The 21,956-nt window shown below is 48.8% G+C and overlaps 1 protein-coding gene and 1 long non-coding RNA gene across 4 annotated transcripts in view; one reads left to right on the top strand and one right to left on the bottom strand.

Moving 5' to 3' along the window:
• Positions 1–1,055: 1,055 nt before the first annotated feature.
• Positions 1,056–21,956, bottom strand: part of CACNA1E (calcium voltage-gated channel subunit alpha1 E) — a 329,991-nt gene continuing 309,090 nt past the window's right edge. For 2 of the 3 annotated variants that reach the window (XM_019976908.2, XM_019976909.2), the window contains 9 exons: positions 19,060–19,156; positions 16,789–16,894; positions 15,519–15,626; positions 14,247–14,347; positions 13,860–13,966; positions 8,878–8,989; positions 4,675–4,855; positions 3,380–3,570; positions 1,056–1,586 (listed from right to left, as the gene is read on the bottom strand). In XM_019976908.2, coding sequence (XP_019832467.2) covers positions 1,056–1,586; positions 3,380–3,570; positions 4,675–4,855; positions 8,878–8,989; positions 13,860–13,966; positions 14,247–14,347; positions 15,519–15,626; positions 16,789–16,894; positions 19,060–19,156 — 1,534 coding nt within the window. Of the gene's footprint in view, positions 1,587–3,379; positions 3,571–4,674; positions 4,856–5,889; positions 6,019–8,877; positions 8,990–13,859; positions 13,967–14,246; positions 14,348–15,518; positions 15,627–16,788; positions 16,895–19,059; positions 19,157–21,956 lie in introns of all 3 variants that reach the window. The other variant, XM_019976906.2, reaches the window with a different exon arrangement.
• Positions 3,566–12,507, top strand: LOC109570740 (uncharacterized). Its single transcript, XR_002182529.2, has 4 exons — positions 3,566–3,739; positions 4,617–8,640; positions 8,881–9,014; positions 11,272–12,507. It is a non-coding gene; the product is annotated as an uncharacterized lncRNA (long non-coding RNA).

The following is a 21,956-nucleotide window of genomic DNA, read 5'->3' as shown; positions in this document are numbered from 1 at the left end:
GACAGTGCCGCCCCACTCCACATACCAAAATACCTCCATACTGGTTGGAAAACTGACCCTTGCTGAATCCCTGAAGTGCCCCCGCCACAGGGCTCCCCTGTGCCTGGCATCTCCCAGGCTGAAGCCTGTTGTGGCATGGGGCACCAGCGCTAAGGCTGAACTCTGTTATCATCTGGTGTCCTGGCCACACCGATTGTTACATACTCTGAGAATATCACCCTCACCAGAGCGCCTCAGGCACCTCCCTGGACTAGGAGGGCCTGTTAGCCTATCCTAATGAACACAGCACCTCCTGAGCGGGTGACAGGCTCAGACAGGACTGTAGCGACCAGCACCCCAGCTCTCCGCGTCTCCGCCCCTGCCTCTACAGTGAGGGCTGCCAGACTATGGCTTGGCTCATTCAGACCAGCCCTTGCTGCTGCCACCACGGCACCCCGACCCCTTCCCCTTTGCTGCTCTCCTCCCTCTCTGCCTCCCGCCCTTGACATCCGATGCTCCTGAACTTGGCCTGTGCTCTTTGCGGGGAAGCAAGCCACAGGGAAACGCGTGAGATGCTGTCGCAGTGGCCCTGGTGGCCCTGGTGCTGGCTGAGGAGGAGGAGCTGGTGAGGGAGGCGATTCCTCTCCCGGGGTCTCCACGACTCCCCCAGGGAAGAGCCAGAATGTCTCCCAGGCTTCCTGGGGCAATGGGCACAGACACAGGCCGGCTCGATTTCCCCCCAACGGCTGCATAAAACTGGGAAGGGGGCAAGGGGAGGCAAAGCCATCCCGTGTCCCTTCTCCCCTGGGAACAACCCTCCGTCATTCTTGTGTTTTCTTTCCCCAGCAAAGAGGCAGAACTATGGCAGTGCCCATCTTGCAAAGGGAAATAGAGCGATTTGGTGGGTTTGAGTGGTTTGCCTTCTGTCCTTCCCCTCCTCTCCTCTGATAACTGCGCGGTGTCCTTCCAGCTCCTTCCTCCCTCCTCCTCCCCCCCGGGCCGCACTGGCTTCCCAATTCGGGTCTTGGTTTTTCTCCGTTTGAGAGAAGAGCATGCATCGGAGGGGGGAGCAGCCTCTAGCATTTGTCGTCTTCTTCCGTGTCACTCAGGAGGTCGCTGACAGCTCCGCACGTCGTGCCCGGTCCAGGCCCCCCGCGCCTCCGCCGCCGATAGTGCCCATTGGGCATCTGCCAGCTGTGCCGCAGGGGCGGGGCCGAGCCGATGGTGTTGGACCGGCCCAGGCTGGTGGCCACGGCTGCTTCAAAGGTGAGCGTCTCCTCCTCGCCGCAGTCCGAGGCGTGGGAGTCTTCGTGCAGGGCCAGGTAGGGCTCGGAGATGTAGCGCTGTGGGGAGGGGTGGCCCTGCCGGGGGTTGGAAGACTCGGGCAGGCCGGCGTTGTTGCTCTCCAGAGCTTGGGAGGTCAGTGGGGAGCCACCCTCGCTCCCATCAGCTGGTGGGGAGATGCTCCCAGCGTGTCTGATCAGAGAGCTGTAGGAAAGGAGGGGCCGAGGCTTGGGAGGGACTGGGGGGAGCTGCCGCCGACTTCGTCGTGGGGTGCTGGAGTCGGAGACAGAGGGGATGGAGCTCTCACTCAGGGACCCCGTGCCCTGTGTGGCAGGAGACACATGGCATGTTAGCCTGGGTTTGGCATCCTCCCTACTTGACACCTGGTTAAGCTCTCTAACCCCTCCTACCAAGAGCCACTGGAATCCCCCTCCACCCCCCGCCCTGCCCCGTCATTGGGTTGGCCAAGAAGGTCGTCCAGGGTTTTCAGTACCATGTAACAGAACGCCTGAACGAACTTTTTGGCCAATGCAATACCAGTCACAGCCACTCAGGGATGCAGAGATGAAAGGAGACTGAGGAGCCAGTACTACTGGGCACGTCAACTTTCATTATGCTTACACATCTCTGTGCTTCCCTAATGGCTCAGCGGGTAAAGAATCTGCCTGCAATGAAGGAGACACAGGTTCAATCCCTGGGTTCGGAAGATCCCCTGGAGGAGGAAATGGCAACCCACTCCAGTATTCTTGCCTGGAGAATCCCATGGATAGAGGAGCCTGGCGGGCTATAGTCCATGGGGTCGCAAAGAGACACAACTGAGCAATAAGCACATGTGCCTCTCTGGCATCAGAAGGTCTGGCTGGGGCCTGAGCTCCTTCATTTCTACTAATAACAAGCTCTTAGATGTTTGTTCCATGGAATAAAAACATTGAGTAGCAAAGATTCAGAAAGCTCTATCACGTGGCACACTAAAAGAAAATCTTGCAGTTTTAGGAAAGACAACTCCATGGAAGGTGAATGAGTGCCCTAGAGTTGCTCTGTCTGGGGTAAGTTCTTGGGAATTGGGTCTCAGGACATGGCAAATACCTTCCCTCATCTCCTTCTGCATCTGTGTTTTCATTGGTGTGCTGATGTTAGCTTGGCTTGTACACCCAGCTACTCATCTGCTGGTTCAGGCCTGACTTGACCTACTCACCTAGTCCCCAAGGTCCCTGAGATGGTAAACAGACCTCCAGGGAGGCATTTCTCAAGGTGTGTGTGACCTAGGAACCATCTGCTCGAGATCTTCTGGGAGATTCTTGGGTCGTTCCAAGTGCAGATTTCTGGGTTCTCCTTTCTGGTGAGTGTCACTGGTGAAGCAGAAGGGCTCAGGAATGTGCAGTTATAACAAGCCCAGGTGATTCCATTCTGCACTGAAACTCACCAGCACTGCTCTAGAAGTACCCTTCTCAACAGCCTCTAAAAGCTGTCTATGGAAGCCCTTCCTCTTCCCCATTGCCACTGAGTGGGTCTGCCATCTGGCCTCTGACAGCCTTGGAGTGGGGTAAGGCAGGGAGCCAGGGATGGCGGTGAGGAGGAAAACAGGGCCAGGGAATGTTTTCACACAGCTCCAGTAGCTATTTCTTAAGACTGGGCTTTGTTTCAGTAACAGGGCAGAAGGAGAGATGGTCTTCCTCTTGGGATAGCTGGAAGCTAGATAAGTGAAATTGGATTGATCTTTTGTATCCTGTGTTGAGAGAGGAATCACCGTTCCAACCAATACTAAGAATCATGCAATTAGCCAAAGACATTTTTTTTGCCTTAAAAAATGTTCCTTTCCTCTGAAATCTGCCTGAGATATTTATGAACTTACTTGTTGTGACTTTGATTTCTGAGGACCCAGTCAGACTGACCCCTAGACACCACTGTCTTTCTTGGGGTACTCTCTGATTTTCTGTGAATTTATATCATTTCTGAATACATAAGCATTAAGTAGCTAACTTCTGTGCACAATGGATATCGTTTCCTGTGAAGGCGAGGTCTGTGTGAGTGCTGGATGCACACATTTTGCATCCAGTGTTAAAAGCCTGCCCTTCCCTGTCTTCCTGCAGAGGCTTGGCTTCCTCTCCATGCTCACCTGTCTGTTGGGGGTCTGTGACCTGCCTTCACTGGGAGACCGGGACTGATGGCGCTCTGGGGACTCCCAGTCGGCCTGGGTCCCTCGCTCCTCGGAGTTGCAGCGGGAGACGTCAGGAGAGAGAAGATGCTTTCGCTCTTTCGATCGTCCCCGCTCTCTGCCCCCTGAGCGGTGGGTGTCGGACTTGTGGCCTATGAGAGATGAAAAAGCAGTGAATCATAACTCTGCCATCCTGGCTGCTGAACAACTCTTACAGCCTGAGACCAAGCCTCTCAAGGACCCTGACTTCTGTAGGCATGTCAACAGGTGATCTGAAAGGGAGGCAGAAGAGAAAGGCTGGAAAATTAACTTTGTGAAAAGGTAAGTATGCAAGTTGTCACTGGAAAGACTTACAAATCCAAGGATGCAACTGTTCTCTTCTGCTTCTGTTTGTGCTAGATATAATTAAGGTAGAATCTTTGCCAGCAGTGTGGCCCAAGAATCCTCTAAACTTTTTAGGGGGAAAATGGCATTAGGGGAAGGGAATTAAGAAGCTGCTATGAATGAAATAATGGATAGTTACTACAATGTCCTGAGACTGAAGTCAAAGGATTTCACTTCTACTCAGGAAGATCTCCGGGAGGAGAAAATGGCAACCCCCTCCAGTATTCTTGCCTGAGAAATCCTATGGACAGAAGAGTCTGGCAGGTTACAGTCCATGGGGTCGAAAAGAGGGACTGAGCATACACGCTCCTTTTCTGCCACTTACCTGCCCCGTGATATGGCGCAGGTCATTGGTTTTTTATCTTTCTTTCTTCGTTTAGTAAAATGAAGAAACAGCTTGAATAGCTATATGGCTGAAGAACAGCTTGAACCAAACTAGTGATTTTCTGTTTTTATCAATATGACCCCTTCCCTTAAGACACAAAACTCAAATACATAAACCGATTCCAGGTAGCATTGTCCGGGTTGAAATGGAGTTGGTGGGTGAAACCCAGAGCCTGCCAGGGGGTCTCTAATACATACCTAAGGCAGAGGAGTGGTTTGTAGAAGCCCCTTGAGAAACCTCCACTTTCATGATTTCTACAGCCTGGTCTGGCAGAAAGAAATCTCATTAGCCTTTGTGATGACTAGGGAGAGTTTTGTTGCTGTGTTTCATGATGTGAGTCAGATAGGGAACCCTTTTGATTAAGAAGCATTCTTCCTTCACTCCTATAACCCTGTCTTTTGTCTGGATTCTGTTGCCATGATTTTTCAGTCCTCATCAGGAGCAGCCCTTCGAGAGCAGGAGTACCGCAGAGTGAAGACCTTCTCACCTGAGTCCGAGTTCAGACGGTGGGCTGACAGCCTCAGGGAGGAGTGGTAACTCCGGCGCCGGGACTTGTAGGTGTTTTCGCTGCTTCGCTCCATGGAGAATTCCTCCAGCCACGAGGAATTTGAACGCTTATCGCGAATGGTGGAAAATGAACGTCTCATGGAGCTGGGGTCTGTCACCACCTGGAAACATGAGCCCCCGCCCCGCCCAGGAACACAAGGTATGGATTAATTACTGAAATAGTCTAAAAGTAAAGAAGATAGAAGACTGAGAGGGTTGAAGATTGCCAACTGTCACCTCCCACGACCCCCTCTTGTTCAGAGCTTATGCTGGAGGAGGCTGTTCCAGAAAGCATCTTTACGTTAGCATGGTCACCAGGCTGTTGCAGGGCTCCTTGTTATGCTCAGGGGAGCAGGGAGCTAAGCGTCCTCTGCAAGCTGCCCAGAGCCATCTACCCCAGGGACCCAGCCAGGACCTGCCGTGAACCTTGAGCTGCTTTGAAATAAGTGAGGGCTACTGTCAGAAAGTCTCCACGATGCAAGAGGCATGGCTTTGCCTTTTTGTATCTTGCCCTCCTCAGAGAAGGTGCTGCCCTACAGTACTAGAGCTTAGGAGAGCTGGTAACTGAATAGATACCGCAAGGCTCCTGAGAATGCATTGCTCTCTCCATCAGTCCCACCCCAGCTCCACATTAAACTCGGGCAGTCTGATTTGCCACAGATATTAAAACAGATCCACAAAAATTTCTTGTCGCTGTCAAAACTTTGATGTAAGACAGACAGACAGAAAAAAAGAAGCCAGGAAAACAGACAAAGGAATGAGGTGTGGTCTGTGCTGGTTAGGACAGACAGTCCTGACACAGAGCTGTGTGTAAGTAACTGCATATGTGCTAGAAGAGCCAGGAACAGAGAAAAGGAAGGAAAAACCCATGGGGAACATCCTGGAGAGTACTTCTTGCCTAGCCAGTGGAGTCGTGAGGATGTGGAGCCCATCCAGAGGCCCCGCCCTTTTGCTGGCTGGCCTGTTGTGGCTAGACTGTCATTGGAAACACAGTGTGGAGGAGCATGGTCCGCAGAGAAGGCCCATGATCCAGCTCTTAGAGAGGCGTGGGAGCAAGTCAAGGGCTCACCTGAAGATGTCAGATGTGTTTTCATAACCCACCTATTCAATATAGCCCAGGATGCCACTGAACACAGCAGTGGTGGTTGCCTTTTACCTGGGGATCCACAGTCAGGCGTGGCATAGAGGATGCCTTCCCAGAGCCCGCATGCTCCTGGGTGTCCGAAGGAAGGTAGATGCCATGGTTAGAGGGCTGCACGCTTTTTAATTCACTAACCTCTGGCTCCTAGAAATAAACACACAGCCAAGCTTGTGGGAATTGGTTCCATCCCATAGCTTCTCACTTTCAGTGGATGATTCTGCCTCCTCCATAAGAAGAATGGCTTTCAGAAGAGAGACATCCATCTCTAAGGTCTCAGATGTAGGCATACATAGGTTTGTTTCTGTGTGCACATATGTGGTATACCAGATGTCCCAAAACAGAAAGTTCTAACTAGGATTCAGAGGTAAAGATCACCTTTTCTAGTTAAGGACCATCTTAATTATTACTAAACAATGCATCAGATCTTACCACTTTATGAAATTTACTTTCTGTAAGTTGCTAGTGTTGGGTTTATTCTTTTAATCTGAAGAATTTGTCAATTAAATAGAAAGCAGTGTTTTAAGGAAAGTCACCAATTTCTGAAATCTTAAGACATGCTTTTAAGAGCTTTCTTATGATTAAAACCAAAAAAAGGGTGTGGGTAGCCATCTTTCAAGAATGCTCTAGACTGGTGCAGTCCAATAGAAATATACTGCAAACCACTTATGTAATTTAAAATTTCCTAGTAATTACATTTTAAAAAGCAAAAATAAATATCAAACAATAGATTTTGTTTAACCCAATATATACAGATATTCTCACGGCAATATATAATCAATATAAAAATAAGGTATTTTACATTTTTTGGCACCAAGCCTTTGACATGGTGTGTATTTTTACACTTATGACATATCTCAGTTTAGACTAATCACATTGTAAGTGTTCAGTTACCACATGTGGGCAGTAGCTATTGTACTGGACTATGAGAGCATTTGAGAGCTTTAAGAAGTTGGATTGGAAATCTCTAGATTCCTGCCCAAATCATTTAATTTTCCTGGTTAAGGAATGTTAGTTTGGCAAATGTACATGCTCTATATAGACAGCTAGTATCACTGCATAAAGAGTAGAGCTGCTTTAAAAATGTTTATCCTGGCTACCCAACAAAGAGAGCTAGGAATATTTTGGACATCTGGAGATTATACCAGAAAAAGAGCATTTTATATTTAGGAAATGACACCCTGAAGGCATGGGTGTATGAGTAGGGTACTGTTAAAGTTAAGGGTGTCTAAGACACCCCCTTGGCCTCCATGACTGTTTGGCCGAGGGGTCCCTGGTGTGAATGGGAAGCACTGCCTTCACGGGACAGGATATGTGCACTTGAGTTATGGTGTTTGCAGTGTATGCTTTATATAGTACACATGTCCCACCTGAAACATGTGATAATGCTGCGGTCTGTGTGGTAACGATACTGCGCTCTATGGGTGTCAGAGGTGGTGCAAGACACACACAGATCACAGCCATGCCCCAGGACGTGGAGCAGGAGCACACAGTGGTGAGTGTGTAGCACGGGCTGACACCTGAACTGGACTACAGACACTAGGACTGACAACGAGATGAACATAGATCCAGAAGGTGCTGGCGCTACAGCTCAGCCCTGGGGAGCCTGCAGGGAGGATGATGCAATAAAGCCTCCCTGTGAAAGAAAGAACACATGATTGAGATTTTTCTTAGCAGGCAAGCCATAAAATGATGAGAGGTCCCTTTAAACTGTCTGTACCAATTAGGCCAGGGCCTTGGTGCCAATTTCCTCAGAGAGGAAGGCAGGGAATGACTCCAGGTATTTTTACCTACCTTACCAAGAACACTTTCAGGCTGCCACTCACACACTGAGGGGAGGGGAGGCTCTGGTCTGGTGGTCTCCCCAGTACAGCCATCCATAATTCCAGGTTTCCTCAGTCCCAGGAAATGGAATCACTCATTTGCTGGTGCTACTGAAGTATCTCTTCCCTTCCAAAGGGTACCCATCCCATCAGACATGCCACTCACAAGCAGGCCATACCCACATTCCACCCACACATCCATTCGCGAAGCCCTGGGGTATGCAGAGGCATATCCTGGGAGCGGTCAGAAGAACACAGGGATGAGAAGGGGTGAGAAGAACACAGGTGCATCAGAATCTACGTGACATGGAACTCACTTAAAACAAACTGTCTATATAGACTGTTGCAGGGGTCAGGTCTCACCCCTTTTTCTCTCCAGACCAATCAACACCTGGGCTTTAATTCAAAGCTCCAGAGGGAACTTGACCTCACGGCTTCTGAACTAATAATAGTAAAGTCTGTCATCTCTGGGAATCCTATTTTAGCTTTGTATTAGTAAAATCCAAAATTCCATCTGCTCTCTTATCTCTAAGTTTAAACTCTATTCAATAGAGTTCTTAGAAATTTTGCCCATTTCTGCTGATGAAAATCTTTAGGTTCACGAGCGTGATCTTAGAGACCTCTTTGAATGTATTTGATCTTGTAGAATTGTGACCACAAGGGCCAATTTTTCTGAACCCACACAGAGCAGAGGCATGAGATTCTCCTGTATCTCCCAGCAGACAGCTAGTCACTGGTACAGACCACCCCCGAGTTCTCCAGGAGGCAGGTGGCCTTCCTAGGCCACATGACTCTGCCTGGTTGGTGCCAGTCATTCTTATGATGACTCATCCTAAGGCTCCCAATCAAAGGCAAGATTTAATTTGTTACTTCTGTTTCTCCATGTGACGCCCAGGGACACAAACTGAGAGAGCTTGGCCTGAAGCATTGTAAGTTCCTGCAGCAGGTAAGGGGCCTCTGGGGTTTTAAAACCCGAAGAGGGAGCATTTGTCAGAGAACATGAGAAACTCATCCAGGAAAGTGGAGATGGCAGGAAACTCCCAGGGTAATTGGTTGGACTATCAGAAAGGTGTTTCTTTCTTTTTTTTTCTGATGGATCATGGTTATGGAATAGAACGTGAAAAAAAAAAAAAAGAGTGGGAGGGATTAGGAAACCAAGGAAGTAATTTTTGAATTCATTCACCAGAGATTGTCGTTCCTGGAACTGTCCATCATCAGCTGGGTCCATACAGGCCAACTGGAATATTTCCTGCGGGGAGAGTGGACTCATCGAAGGGTATGCACTCCGGCCACTCCTGCAAAGCAATGCCACGTTCAGAGGTAATGTGTGCATGAGAGAGAAACAGTCATGACATAACTGCCGTTACTAATTCCCACCCAGACAAGACTTTCTTCCCAGCAAAGGCAATACCCTTTAGCCTTGGCTAGGTTGTAAGCCTGTCAACTTACAGGTGGCTAGCCTTGGGGGGGCGGGGGGCGGGGGTGCAGAACACTGGAAAAGAGAAACCACTGTTTTCAACCTGCATTTGGAATGATTCGTCATTTTGCTGGCGACTGGCATATCTGTGACAAATGACATCATTTGTCACACTCAGCCATATGGAAGACCAATGCTAGATTGTAAACCTGTTTCTGCTCAGCTTCTCCATTCGGCAGAAACATGCCATAGTTTAAACAGTGAACAGTTTGTTTAAATATTAAGCAGTCACGGTCTTTTAAGAAATTTCCTCCACTCTCAGTAAGAGTATGGTTCTATTGTGCCAACATCCATGGCCAAATGAAACAACTGAATGCCATGAACATTTACTGAAGGACTGCTCTGTACCAGATACTGTGTCGAATGATGTCGGAGGCGATGCTGAAGATGTGACAACATCTGGGTCGATGGCTATGTAGGAGGATGCTTCGGTGGTGATGAGGTAAAAGGACAGAGACAAAGTTGGCCAGGTGTTTAGGGTCCTCTGAATGAAAAGTGCAGAGACCTTTTGCCGTGTGCCTATGAGTAAACCACCGTTTGGTACCTGCAGACACTGTCAGCCAATAAGATCCACCCAGCTAGTTAGGGAAAAAAAAAAAAAGGCAGCCAAGAACCTGTCCTGAGAATATGGCCACTGCTGCGAACCCCCTTTGCCCTAAGCAAGCACGCAGCCTGAGCTTCCTCATCTCGAGAAGAGGGACACAGTGATGCGGCAGCGGCTCGCAGTGGGGTCAGAAGGGAGAGATGAGATGGGAAGAGCTGCTGCAGGGTCTGTTGCTATATGACTCTTGAACCCACTGGAAAATCTGAGGCCTGAGCAAGGACTGCAATTACTTAGAAGTAATTCATTAGACTGGGAGCACAGGGGAAGATTTGAAGAGCAGGTTTTTCACCCGACCTGTCCCCTTGCTGCTGGTGAGGGCTTCTGCTGAATTTTCACAACTGCTAGAGAGCCATCTGCTATTGAAACAACCGCTGAAATGTCAATCCTCCTCCTCCTCCTCCTCGGGCCTTGGCTTGAGAAACACAGGGAACAGATGAGCACAGCTCTACAGGAAATGGGCCCCTTTCTGTCCTATAGAAAATGAGTAACTGCAGGGTCCCCAATGGGTAGAGAGGACCCTTAAAATCACTGAACAACATTCTAGACTTGACTAATCTGAACGCTGAGTGACCTCTTACTTTGAAAACCTTGTCCAGCTCCTCAGTGTTGATAGGGAAGAGTCCAGAGGCCTGACCATCCTCCTCTTGCATGGTTTAGTCACTCAGTTGTGTAGCTTTGGCAGGCTTCTCAGTCCATGGGATTCTCCAGGCAAGAATACTGGAGTGGGTTGCCATTTCCTTCTCCAGGGGATCTTCCTGACCCAGGAATTGAACCTGGGTCTCCTATACTGCAGGAGGATTCTCTTTTTTTCCTTCTGTTGTGAATGTTTCCTTTTTATTTTAAAATTTATTTAATTGGAGGCTAATTACTTCAGAATATTGTGGTTTTTGCCATACATTGACATGAATCAGCCACGGGTTGTACGTGTGTTCCCCCATCCCAAACCCCACTCCCACTTCCCTCCCCATCCCATCCCTCCGGGCTGGGTCAGCACACTGACTTTGAGTGCCCTGTTTCATGCATCAAACTTGGACTGGTGGTCTATTTCACATATGGTAATATACATGTTTCAATGGCAGGTAGATTCTTTACCAATTGAGCTACAAGGGAAGCCCCTCCTCTTGCATAACTTTCCCTTATTCCCTGAAGTCCAACATGCTGGGCTCTCTCAACCACATTTGGTTGAATGTGTCAGACTCCTTTTCTGCCTCAGGACTTTAAGAAAGGCTGTTCCCAGCATACAGCATGCTTCTCACACACCCAGTCCCTTGCAAGCCATTTTTTAATTTATCCTTCAAAATTTTTCTTAGAAGTCACTTCCTTGAGGAAATCTTATCTGATAAACTGGTCAGAGCCCTCTCTCACATGCACTCAGATCATAATGCACTTTTTTCCATCCTCATACTTACTAGGATTGTGAGTAAATCATCAGAAATGACGTGTTGTTGTTTTTTTTTCTTTCTGATAATTCTGTTTCATGTCTGTTTTTCTACCAGGTGTAAACTCAGTGAGAGAGGAGCCCAGTCATGTTCACCACGCTGCCCCCAGAGCAGTCACTGCTTGAACCCTACAGGGCTTGAGAAACACAGCTGGTCCTGAGGAACACCAGCGCTCCTCCTTTCAGGAGATGGGCCATCATCTGCCTAAAGCTCAAACCAGAAACCCAAAGGTCATCTTTGATTCCTTCCCCTTCTGCATGCCATGTAGCCAGTCAGTCACCAAATCTGACCCATTCTGTGTATGAATTACCTCTCCAGTCTGGCGCGCTCTCTCTCCATTTCCTATTAATCCAAGCCACAATCTTGAATAATTCACACAATTGCAGCCATGTACTAGGTGATATTCCATCTCTCAAACTGCCTCCCTCCAATCCACTGAGCCCACACCAGACTAAAGAATGACCTTTGGAAAGCTGAAACCTGATCACATCACTCTGATGACTGTGTCTCCCATTACCCTTGGATGAAACTAGACTTCACTTCTGTCTCCTAGCCCTGCCAAATCTGTCAGCTGCCACTTGCCCTGACCTCTCTGTGCACCATCCATCACGACCCTTTTTAGGTTCCTTAAACTTAACCTGATTTTTATTTCATCTCTTGAAGTACTTGCTTCTGAGTCTTACTCAAATGTTGCTTCCTCAGGAAGTTTCCTCAAACCCTCAAACTACATGCGCTGCTTCCTTTACACAGCATCACAATAGCCGACCCCCCACCCCGCCCCCCTGCCACACACGCACATTTTACCTGTTACCACTCTTGTAATTTCTATTTCAAGGACTGTGTCCATGGAAACTGTGATCATGTTGACTGAATCCCCAGCGACTAAACCAGTTTTTGGGTTACATTGACTCTCAGTAAATATTGGTCAAATCAATGAATGAATGAATCAATAAACATATGGGAGAGAGGCTGGGATGATCCAATGGTGGGAGTTATAGTTTGCACAGCAAATCGTCGTGGCAAAACAGATCTAGATGAGGGATGGCTTCCTCCATTTCTAAGCCAAAGACCCTTGAAAAACACCATAAACTCTTCCAAGAAGATAGTACTAGTGCTCTAATCATACCTCTTGACCTTTCTGCACAGACCAGAGAGAAACATGAACTTGCTTTCTGTAGACAGGAGAATCCACACCTGCTACTTCAACACATCACGTGTTTTTGTAAAAATGACCAACGGCCCTGGTCATCTTTCTTCACTTTCAAATGTGGATTGTGACCTATGAAAAGTGCTTTTCAAAAACAGATCTCCGACACCACAGGGAGAAGGAAATTCATGGTGTGAGAGGTTCCAAATGGTGTTCTGACAGAGGTCTCGTTCCCAAGCCTGGGATTTCACTCCTCTGATAATTACTGAAGATGTGATGATATTTAGTGATTTATTGGTTCCATAAAAGCTAGACTGGAAAAAAAATTCACTAACCACGTGCACACTAAATTGCTTCAGTCGTGTCCAACTCTGCGACCCTGTGGCGTGTAGCCTTCCAGGCTCCTCTGTCTATGGGATTCTCCAGGCAAGAATATTGGAGTGGGTTGCCATGCCCTCCTCCAGGGGATCTTCCCCACCCAGGGATTGAACCCATGTCTCTTATGTCTCCTGCATTGGCAAGTGGATTCTTTACCACTAGCACAACCAACTACAAAATGCCATTTACGTTGGGAAGATGGACTCTTGCCCCTTGAGTACTCACTACATGCGTGTGATGAGACAGTGTTATAATGAGGTGTGTATATAATAATACATCCTTTATGACTCATGGCCACATTGGGGCTAAGGCTTACAACTCAGAAGAACTGGTACATTCCTCAATTAGCGTTTTGTTTCTGCTTTCAATATAGAAAATTAAAAAAAAAAAGTTTTGTCCAATAAAAGGTTCTTTTCAGATAACATAGTGTAAAGGGAAGACTCTGGGCTTGGAAATAAGGGACTTAAATTCCAGTTCAGTGTCCTACCAGCCATGTGGCTTTGGATAACTTAATGAATCTCTCTGAGCCACCAGTTTCTTCTCTGTAAAGTGGTGATACTAACACAGCCCCTTCTTCCTTTGTCCGTTCACAGGGCCCTCTACCTCTTGAGCTGGCCACGGCACCAATATGTTCTCAGTCTGCTTTTCTGTTACTCCCCGCTGAATAGCCATTTTAAGATACAACATGTTGGACTTCTCTGCTGGTCCAGTGGTTAAGAACCCACTTGACAATGCATGAGTTTGATCCCTGGTCAGGAAAGATTTTACATGTCGTGGGGCAACTAAGCCCACGCTCCCTAGAGCCCATGCTCTGCAACCAGAGAAGCCACCTCAATGAGAAACCCATGCACTGCAACTAGAGACAGCCTGACAACAGCAATGAACACCCAGCTCAACCAATACTAAGTAAATAAAAATTTCAAAGATATTAAAAGAGCTGCCGTAAGAAGTTAAAAAAAAAAGATACAACATGTTGCCTTCTCAGTTTCAGAGGGGGCGCATCCACTCATCTCAGTCAGTATTACTTCTCGGGCACTCCTAGGCGATGAATCTGTGGGTCTGCCTGATGACACGAGTCACAATGCAAGCGGGGGGTTGTGGGCTTTCTGGTTATACTCACAGGCCTGGAACGGGGTCCTGCTGGAGATAAGGCAGGGCTTTGGCATTAGCGATGATCTCCTGAGGCAGAGACGAGGGCTCCATGCGCTGGAACATGGGTGCGTTTTTCTGTGTTAAAAGTGGAGAGGAGGAAAAGGGAACTCAAATGACTATGAGGGAAATACCAGCGACTTGAGTGAAACGGGAATATGACTGGTACTCTGTGTGACTGCCTGAACCTCTGCCCCACTGGGGTTCTAATCCCCCGATCCTAGGCAGCTCCTGGGCCCTGCAAGGCCTGGCCTCTGCTTCTGTGCACTTGCGGGGCAAGGTCCCCCAGGGATGCACTGGTCTGCCCCCTCAGGGGTCCACCCACCCACCCACCGCACGGCCTGTCCTTGCCCTTCACCTGTTCCTCCAGCTGCTGCCTCTGCTTCTTCACCTTGCTCTGTTTGTAGTAGTCCATGATCATCATTGCTGCATAGATTTTGCCCACAGTCAGGTCAGAGGCTGAGGACACCAGTGTGGCATGGAGGGAAACAGGAGAAGATGGGGAGAGAGTGAGGACGCCTGGGAAGCAGGTTTGCCCCTTCCACTACCCAGCCATCCAGCCTTTATGGAGGGCTCCTTCCGCGCCAGGCACTGAGGACACAGTAAACAGGCCCCCAGAGCTATCCTCAGGGGACTGCCATGGCCACCCAGGGAGGGCCATGTTACTAATGATAAGAAACATATTAGTAAGCACCACTCCCCCACCCCCTGGAACGGTCTTGATTTCCATCTCTTAGTAATAGCACCTTTTCCCCAACTGCTTGAAGGTCTGCTGAACTGTGTTATGTGGGAGGATAGAGCTGTGCACCCAAGAAGTTTCACCCACAACCACAGTGACCTATCTTAAGAAACTATTTTCCAGGATGGAGCTTCCTCAGAAAACTGACAACAGAACTACCGTATGATCCCACAGTCCCACTCCTGACCATATATCCAGACAAAACTATGCTTCAAAAATAAAACATGCACCCCTACGTTCATAACAGCACTATTCACAGTAGCCGAGACATGGAAATAACCTAAATGTCTATCCGCAGATAAATGGATAAAGTTAATGGTACATTTACACAGTGGAATATTACAGAGCCATAAAAAGAATGGAATAATGCCATTTGCAGCAACACGGATACAACTAGAAATGATCACACTTAAGTGAAATTATTCAGAAAAGAAAAGACAAATATCATATGATATCACTTTATATGAATTCTAAAAATGTTACAAGTGAACCTGTCTAAGAAAACAAAGCAGACCCATGAACACAGTACAGACTGTGGCTGCCAAAGGGGAGCGAAGGTTGGGAGTTTGGGGTTAGTATTGTTTGTCTATACACGATAGATAAATGACAAGGTTAGTATAGCACAGCGGTGGAAAAGAATATAAAAAAGAAAATATGTATAACTGAATCACTTTTCTATATAGCAGAAATTAACAACGTAAATCAACTATACTTCAATAAGCAAAAAGAAACTGCTTTCAGTTAATGACAATTGAGAAGTGAGGGATTTCTATTTCCTAAGAATAAAAGGGCACCCTTCCCTTATCTCCTTGATCACTCCACGCTCCCCCCAAAGATGTGGTCTTGGCGTTCTGGGCCCACAGTGACAAGGACAGCCAGGAGAGCCCGCACCTTTGGGCATGGGCACGAGCAGATCCAGCATCTTCTGGGACAGGTGAGGCCAGATGGCCAGGGTCTCCTTCTGGAGCTCTGAGTCTAGCTGCTGCCTGTCTGCACCGCCTGGGAGAAGATACATTCATTAACAACGAAAACAGACACAGAAGTAACAAGGACAGAGGGAGGAGACGGGACAGAGGCTGCATCAGCATGGCCCCTCGGATTCTTGGAGGAAACCTTGGCACTTCGTGACTGTGGATCTTGCAATCCTGGGTCTTTCTGCTGAAGAAGCGCAACGCATTCTGGCTCCTGTTTTCAGTGACTCAGGGATATCCCGCCACAGAGAGCTGAGGCCCTGGGGACCAAGATCAGCTTCCTCGTTCATTTGCGGAGCCTCCCAGCTGCTCAGTATATCAGAAGGGGAAATGCAGAGCGCCACAAGCCCGCCTCCTCTGCCTCATTATACGTGTATCAGTTCTTCCAGTGATCTAACCCCAGAGTCTGAGGGAACCAATTTTAAAAAGGACTTGGATCAGGTAAGAGCAGGAAAACTGGAGGCCCTGCTGAAGTAGCAAACCCTTCTTTCCTAAATCACTAAAGGATAGCACTGGCCACAGAAGCCTTCCAAGACGTTAAAAACACCATGTAAGAAAAAAAAAAAAAACAGAAAGGAAATTCACTTGTTCATTCAACAAATATTACTAAAATGTCTACTATTAGACACTTTAGAGGAGAAGGCAATGGCACCCCACTCCAGTACTGTTGCCTGGAAAATCCCATGGACGGAGGAGCCTGGTGGGCTACAGTCCATGGGGTCGCTAGGAGTCAGACAGGACTCAGGGACTTCACTTTCACTTTTCATTTTCATGCATTGGAGAAGGAAATGGCAACCCACTCCAGTGTTCTTGCTTGGAGAATCCCAGGGACGGAGGACCCTGGTGGGCTGCCGTCTATGGGGTCGCATAGAGTCGACTGAAGCAACTTAGCAGCAGACATTTTAGATGGTAGATGGTAGATAGTAGACATTTTACATAGTACAGACATCGAAGATCACATACTCTTAAAGCTCAAAGGAGCCTTAACGAATATCAAGTCATTCATTAAGAGGAAAGGGCAAAAGTTAAATAGTACAGTAACAGTTACTGTATCTCAGAGGTGAAAACTGGGAGGTGAAAACTACTTGACCTCCAGGTTACTTCATGGTTGGATGAAGTTCAAATATCTCTGTCCTGCATCACTCCGGGTGAGTTGTTCCAGAATCTTCTTCCTTCCTAAGGTTACTGACCTTTGGCGATTTTAATGTCCAGAGCTGTCCGGATTAGAGCCATCAGCGTGGAAGTGAAGTGGACGGTCATGTCCTCGGCCACTGGCATGTTCATCAAGACCAACCTCTGTGTGAAAAAGAGAAAAGAAACAGCAGGAGAAAACATATATCGAAAGAAACCTTGGCAACAAGGGAAGAAAAGAGCAGAGGTCAGATGCAGAGACGAAAAAGAAGGGCAAGGATTCCCCCGTCCCCTCCCAGTCCTGTCCTGCCCTGCTTCTCACTGAAGGCTCATTGGCTGCTGTTTTTTCTTTTTTTTCCCCTAGGGAATGATGCCAAATTCCAAGGGAAGAGGGTCTCATCATTCTGTAGGACTCCTCCAGGGTCCTAAGAATGTCTTTAATCAGGATTCCTAAAAACAATGTCTCAGGGAAAGGAGTCAGCTCAGGGAGGTGGCTCCATTCCCTGCTTCAGGGCTGTTCTACAATCCCACTTGTCCCATGAAGACCCCCCAAAACTAGGTGAAAAGACAGTGATGGGGGGGTAGATTTTACTTTGCTTATCTGAGTTGAAAGATGCATCCTGATGCCCCCTTTTTGAGTCTTTAAATTGCCAGCACATGGTTCAACATGCAGAAGTCCAGCTTATCCAAAGGATGAGGTGGAGCAGAATGGAAAAGTGAGAGAATGCAAACAGGGTCCAGGGGAAGAGGGCTGGGGAGAGCAGAGAAAACAGGAGAGAAGGGTGACTGAGGCAGGAGCAGAGTGGGCAGGCCTTGTCCCCTTCACCCAGAGGAAGGGGATCAAACGGAAATGGCCAAATCCACTTTCCAGAGAGTATCTTGCTTTTGGAATGAATTTTTCCTCTGATTCCGGCAACCCTTGGTGCCCCCGTCCCAAGCTTCACCCCAGAAATTCAAAGAACTCATGGCCATATAGTCCATCACCTGTTAGATGTGGAATCATGAGCATAAAGGATGTCGGCTCCTAAGCTGCACAGGAGGAGCCATGTAGTGGGGTGGATGAGGGTCCCTAATAGATGCCCCCTGTTCCAATGAGATGCTCTCTGGAGCTTTAAACTTGGAGGGAGCAGCAGGAGAAGGTCCTCCAGCAGAACCACCAGCCTAGCAGGAAGTCAAGTGTCTCTTTCCAAGGCAGGGTTTCTAACACTCCATCGAAACATCTCGCTTAATATGACACCACAAATATGGGATCTTAGAGTGTAAGGCCAGTTTCCGGTTTCTATCTGAGTTCCACCTCTCTCCCACTGCTTTAGGCGCTTCCAGGCACCATTGCTAGGGCATACTGCTCGGTGAATGAAAGAGCTCCAGAGTTCTGAGTCAGTCTAAATAGCAATGGGGGATTAACAGTAACTATTACTGAATGTGAAGTAGGAAATGGCAACCCACTCCAGTAGTCTTGCCTGGAAAATCCCACGGACAGAGAAGACTGGCGGGCTATAGTTCATGGGGTTGCAAGAGTCGGACATGACTAAATGACTGAGTACACACAGTACTGAACGTGGAGGAAAAGTTCAGGCCTTGAGGCTCTGAGCACCCTGATGGCTGGGGACTCCTAATGTACAACGCTGCTCTAAGCAGACTGAGGGGAGTCCATCCATATCTCGGTCATGCCAAGAAGGCAGGTCTAAGGCTGAATGCAACCTGTGCCCATCATCACCCTTTCCTTTGATACTGTCAGGAAAAATGGGTAGTTGGGCTAATGGCGGAAGGGAGCTGCATTCTTCATCATGTATCAAGGGATGGAGGTCGTGTTCCTTTTTTTTTTCCTGATACCTAGAAGAAACCATACCATTGTTCCTTCCTATGTCATGGAGGAAGAAATTTGTTAAGAGTTTTCCTCTCTCCTAAAAATTTCTTTTTGGACCATATTTAGTGGAATTTATGCATATTTCCTATTTCTTAGTTTATCTGATGGAAGATCTTTTTATAAGCTCTGACTGCTGTCCTTCTTGCCCAAATATGCTATTCTGCAGGCCACCACTCTGCTTCCTCTTAAAGGAAACATGCTACTTACTTCTTTTCTAGTAACCCACTCACAAGAAGTCACACACTTGTAGAAACAGAATAACACATTGAAAGTCTTACAAACCACCTTATGTATCATCCTTCCGGGAACCTTCCTGACCTTTGCATCGCATCATTTCTTTTCTCCTTGGTTCCCTCCTCCCACCGTTCCCAGCCCAGCTTCCTCCCCCACGTTCTGACCTCCCCACAGCGGGATCCCATTTCCTGCTGGTCACTAGCCCAGAACAAAGGAAGGAGTGGTCTACCTTATATGCCACCTTGGAGGGACATCTCTTGCCGAGGCCTAGCGGCGGTGACATGAGAGTCAGCATTTCATACATCTCAGTGTAATGGATGCGGCCACTGCTCATGGTGGGGGTGGGGGTCGAGGGTCGGCGGGCAGGGCAGGGAGGGTGGCAGGGAAGAATGCAGACAGGGAGGAGAGGAGAACAGGCATTCCCGGGGGGAGCCAAAACAAACAAAAGAGTACAGAAAACAGGAGAAAAGAAACGAAACAAAATGGACAAACAGGAAAAGAATAGGAAACCTGTTAATCAAGGCAAATCATACACGTGTCTCCATCCTGGTGCGGATTTATATCACGCCCCACACAGACCCGGGAACGTGGCAGCAACCTTAGGTCCCTCTGCCGCACGCTGTCCTAGGGACTGGTGTTCCCCTCCGGGAGGAGCATCACCCCATCTCCCTATTCACACCAGCCATGCCCCCTACAACACAAGCTGGTCTTCACTTCCCAGGGCTGTGTGCGAGCGGTATAAACCAGATAGACGGTGCTCCAGCCCTGGGTTAGGGGTTTCTGGCCCCCTCTCCTTGGCCTGGAAGTCAGGCCCTTCTCCTGCTCTGAACCCATAGGCGGGGGCATCGTGTATCCCGCTCTGAGGTGTGAGTGCTGCAGGAGGCGGCGGCTGGCGCTGAAAGTGGTGGATGGAGGCTGCTGCTCAGTTGGCCCGTTGCTTCCACCTGGCTCTGTGGGTAAGAGTGCTCTTTGTGTGCCGGCATGCTGGGGCCAGAAGAAACAAAACCAGGAGGAGGAGGAGCATCTCGCATGCCATGCTGCCTTCCCGGGCTCTCCCACATGCGGCCGCGATGGGTTCACCAGGGTGGAGTTTAAAGAGTCTCTGCAGAGGCAGCTGTTCGGCCTGCCCGAGTACAGGAATCACTTGCCGCCATCCCTGGCCAGTTCCTCCCCCATCGCCCAGGCTGGCATCTTTCTGGGCCTAAGTTATCTTCCAGCTGCCGGACTGCGCTGCGCCCCAGGGAGCCTGTGCATCCCTCACGGCATACCAGGAAAGGCTTCCTTATCTCGGGGGCCTGGCCTTGGCCCGGGGCTGGGTGGAGCCACTGTGTTAGCTGGAGAGGGAGGTCACCTGTGTGCCCCTGAACCATATTCCTGGTCTCACAAATAAGCAGTGACCGGGCAGTCACAACAGACCCCTCAACGATATACAGCAGGACCTTCAGGCAAGAACTCTGCTCTGGAGCCCTCTGGGCTCTACTGAGACCTTCCCAGACCCTCTGAACTATGAAATTTTCCCACACCCCATAGACTATCCTCTTCACCTTCTTTACTTATCCTCACCTCCTGCCCTCATTTTTTTTTTTAATTGTTTCTCAGCTTTCTGTCCTATAGCTTTCATTGGGTTGGCCAAATGTTTTGTTCAGGGTTTTCTGTTAGACCTTATGGAAAAAAATCCGAGCAAACTTTTTGGCCAACTAACCTAAAATAATTGCTTGGGACCAAACTGTCCAGAATGGGGCAGGGGTAAGTGTGGTTAGCATCACACTTTTCTACTTTCTCTATGGGAGGATACTACTCAAGTGTGAGAAAGAGGCGCTCTATCTCTAAGGGAAAGAAACCAGAACTCCTTGCTGAATTAAAAAGATTTCTGCCTTCTGTGGAGGAGGGAGAGGTTCCTCTGAATTGAGGTTCCTCTAAATCCACAGAATAAGGTGGAGTGAGAAAGAGAGAGAGGTGAATGAGTGTGTGTGAAGAAAACAGAGGTCAAAGCAGCCTCTGTTATTAAGTCCTCAGCTCTTTTTTTTATCCTCGTCCCTCCCCCATCCCCCAAAATGCCCTTCTTCCTTGTGTAACAGCTGCTGGTTCTGGAAGGGTTTGGACCTCTTTAAACTCAAAGGAAAGCAACATGAAGGTTCCCTCATGTGGCGCAGTGGTGGTGGAGCAAAACGGAGGGCGGGGGTTGGAGGCTGCACCCCGCTGCCGGCCACGGTCATGGTCACGGTCATGGCTGGGGACCGGAGGCAAACCTTGCAAGCCACCCTGTAGGGGCAGTTCTCTCCCAGGCCCAGAGGCGGCGAGATCACCCGCACTAATTTGTACATATCCTTATACGGGATCCTGCCGCTGTAAAGGAAGCACAGGTGGGTTAATAGGACACTCAGAGAAGGGGAGGAGAGACACGACAGCCTAGCCATGAAAGGGACGGCCGGAGGGGGATGGGTGGCTTCTTTCCTGGGGCCTGGCAAAGCCAGACCAGGAGAGGTGGAGGACGGTTAGCATCAGAGAACCAGCACCTTGCAAACGGCATGGACCATCACTCTGCGAACTACACTGCCTCCGATTTTCCAAGGAAATCAATCCCTAGTGACCATGAGCACCCCATGATGTGTCTGGCCCGTACCTGGCCAGCTGCGGCAAATGGAGTTTGGCTCCAGCTAGGCCTCTAAGAACCAAGTCCACCAGTTCACAAATGCCTCCGACCGCCATCAGGAGCAGATGCCAGGCTGCTGTGAAGCAGACTGCAGAGCCCTTTGCTTTTCACAGACACTGCTTACAGGCAGCTACTCAGACCCGCGTGTCAGGTGGTGGGAAGTCAGCGTCTTTCTCCAGAGTGTGAGAGAGAAATTTCCCATTAGGCTAATTAGCAAGGTTCCCAGTTGGCAGGAGGGAACCTGTGAAGGACTTTGCTTCTCTTTGTGGCAGATTTTCCCCCGAATGCCACTTGGGCAAACGCTTCTCAATGTGGTAGGAGCTTGCCGGGATCTGTGCCCAAAAAGCAGCCTGCGAGGGAGCCACAGGGCTCTCCCTCCAGTCCTGCTCCTGCCACCCCACCCATAGACAGCCTGGTCAGATCCAGTTAGAATTCCAGGACCACAGTGGCCCTTTCACAGAGCCTGCTAGAGA

This window comes from Bos indicus, chromosome 16 (assembly GCF_029378745.1).
Source record: "Bos indicus isolate NIAB-ARS_2022 breed Sahiwal x Tharparkar chromosome 16, NIAB-ARS_B.indTharparkar_mat_pri_1.0, whole genome shotgun sequence".
Classification (NCBI taxonomy): Eukaryota; Metazoa; Chordata; class Mammalia; order Artiodactyla; family Bovidae; genus Bos; species Bos indicus.
This window is presented reverse-complemented; position numbering and strand designations above follow the sequence as displayed.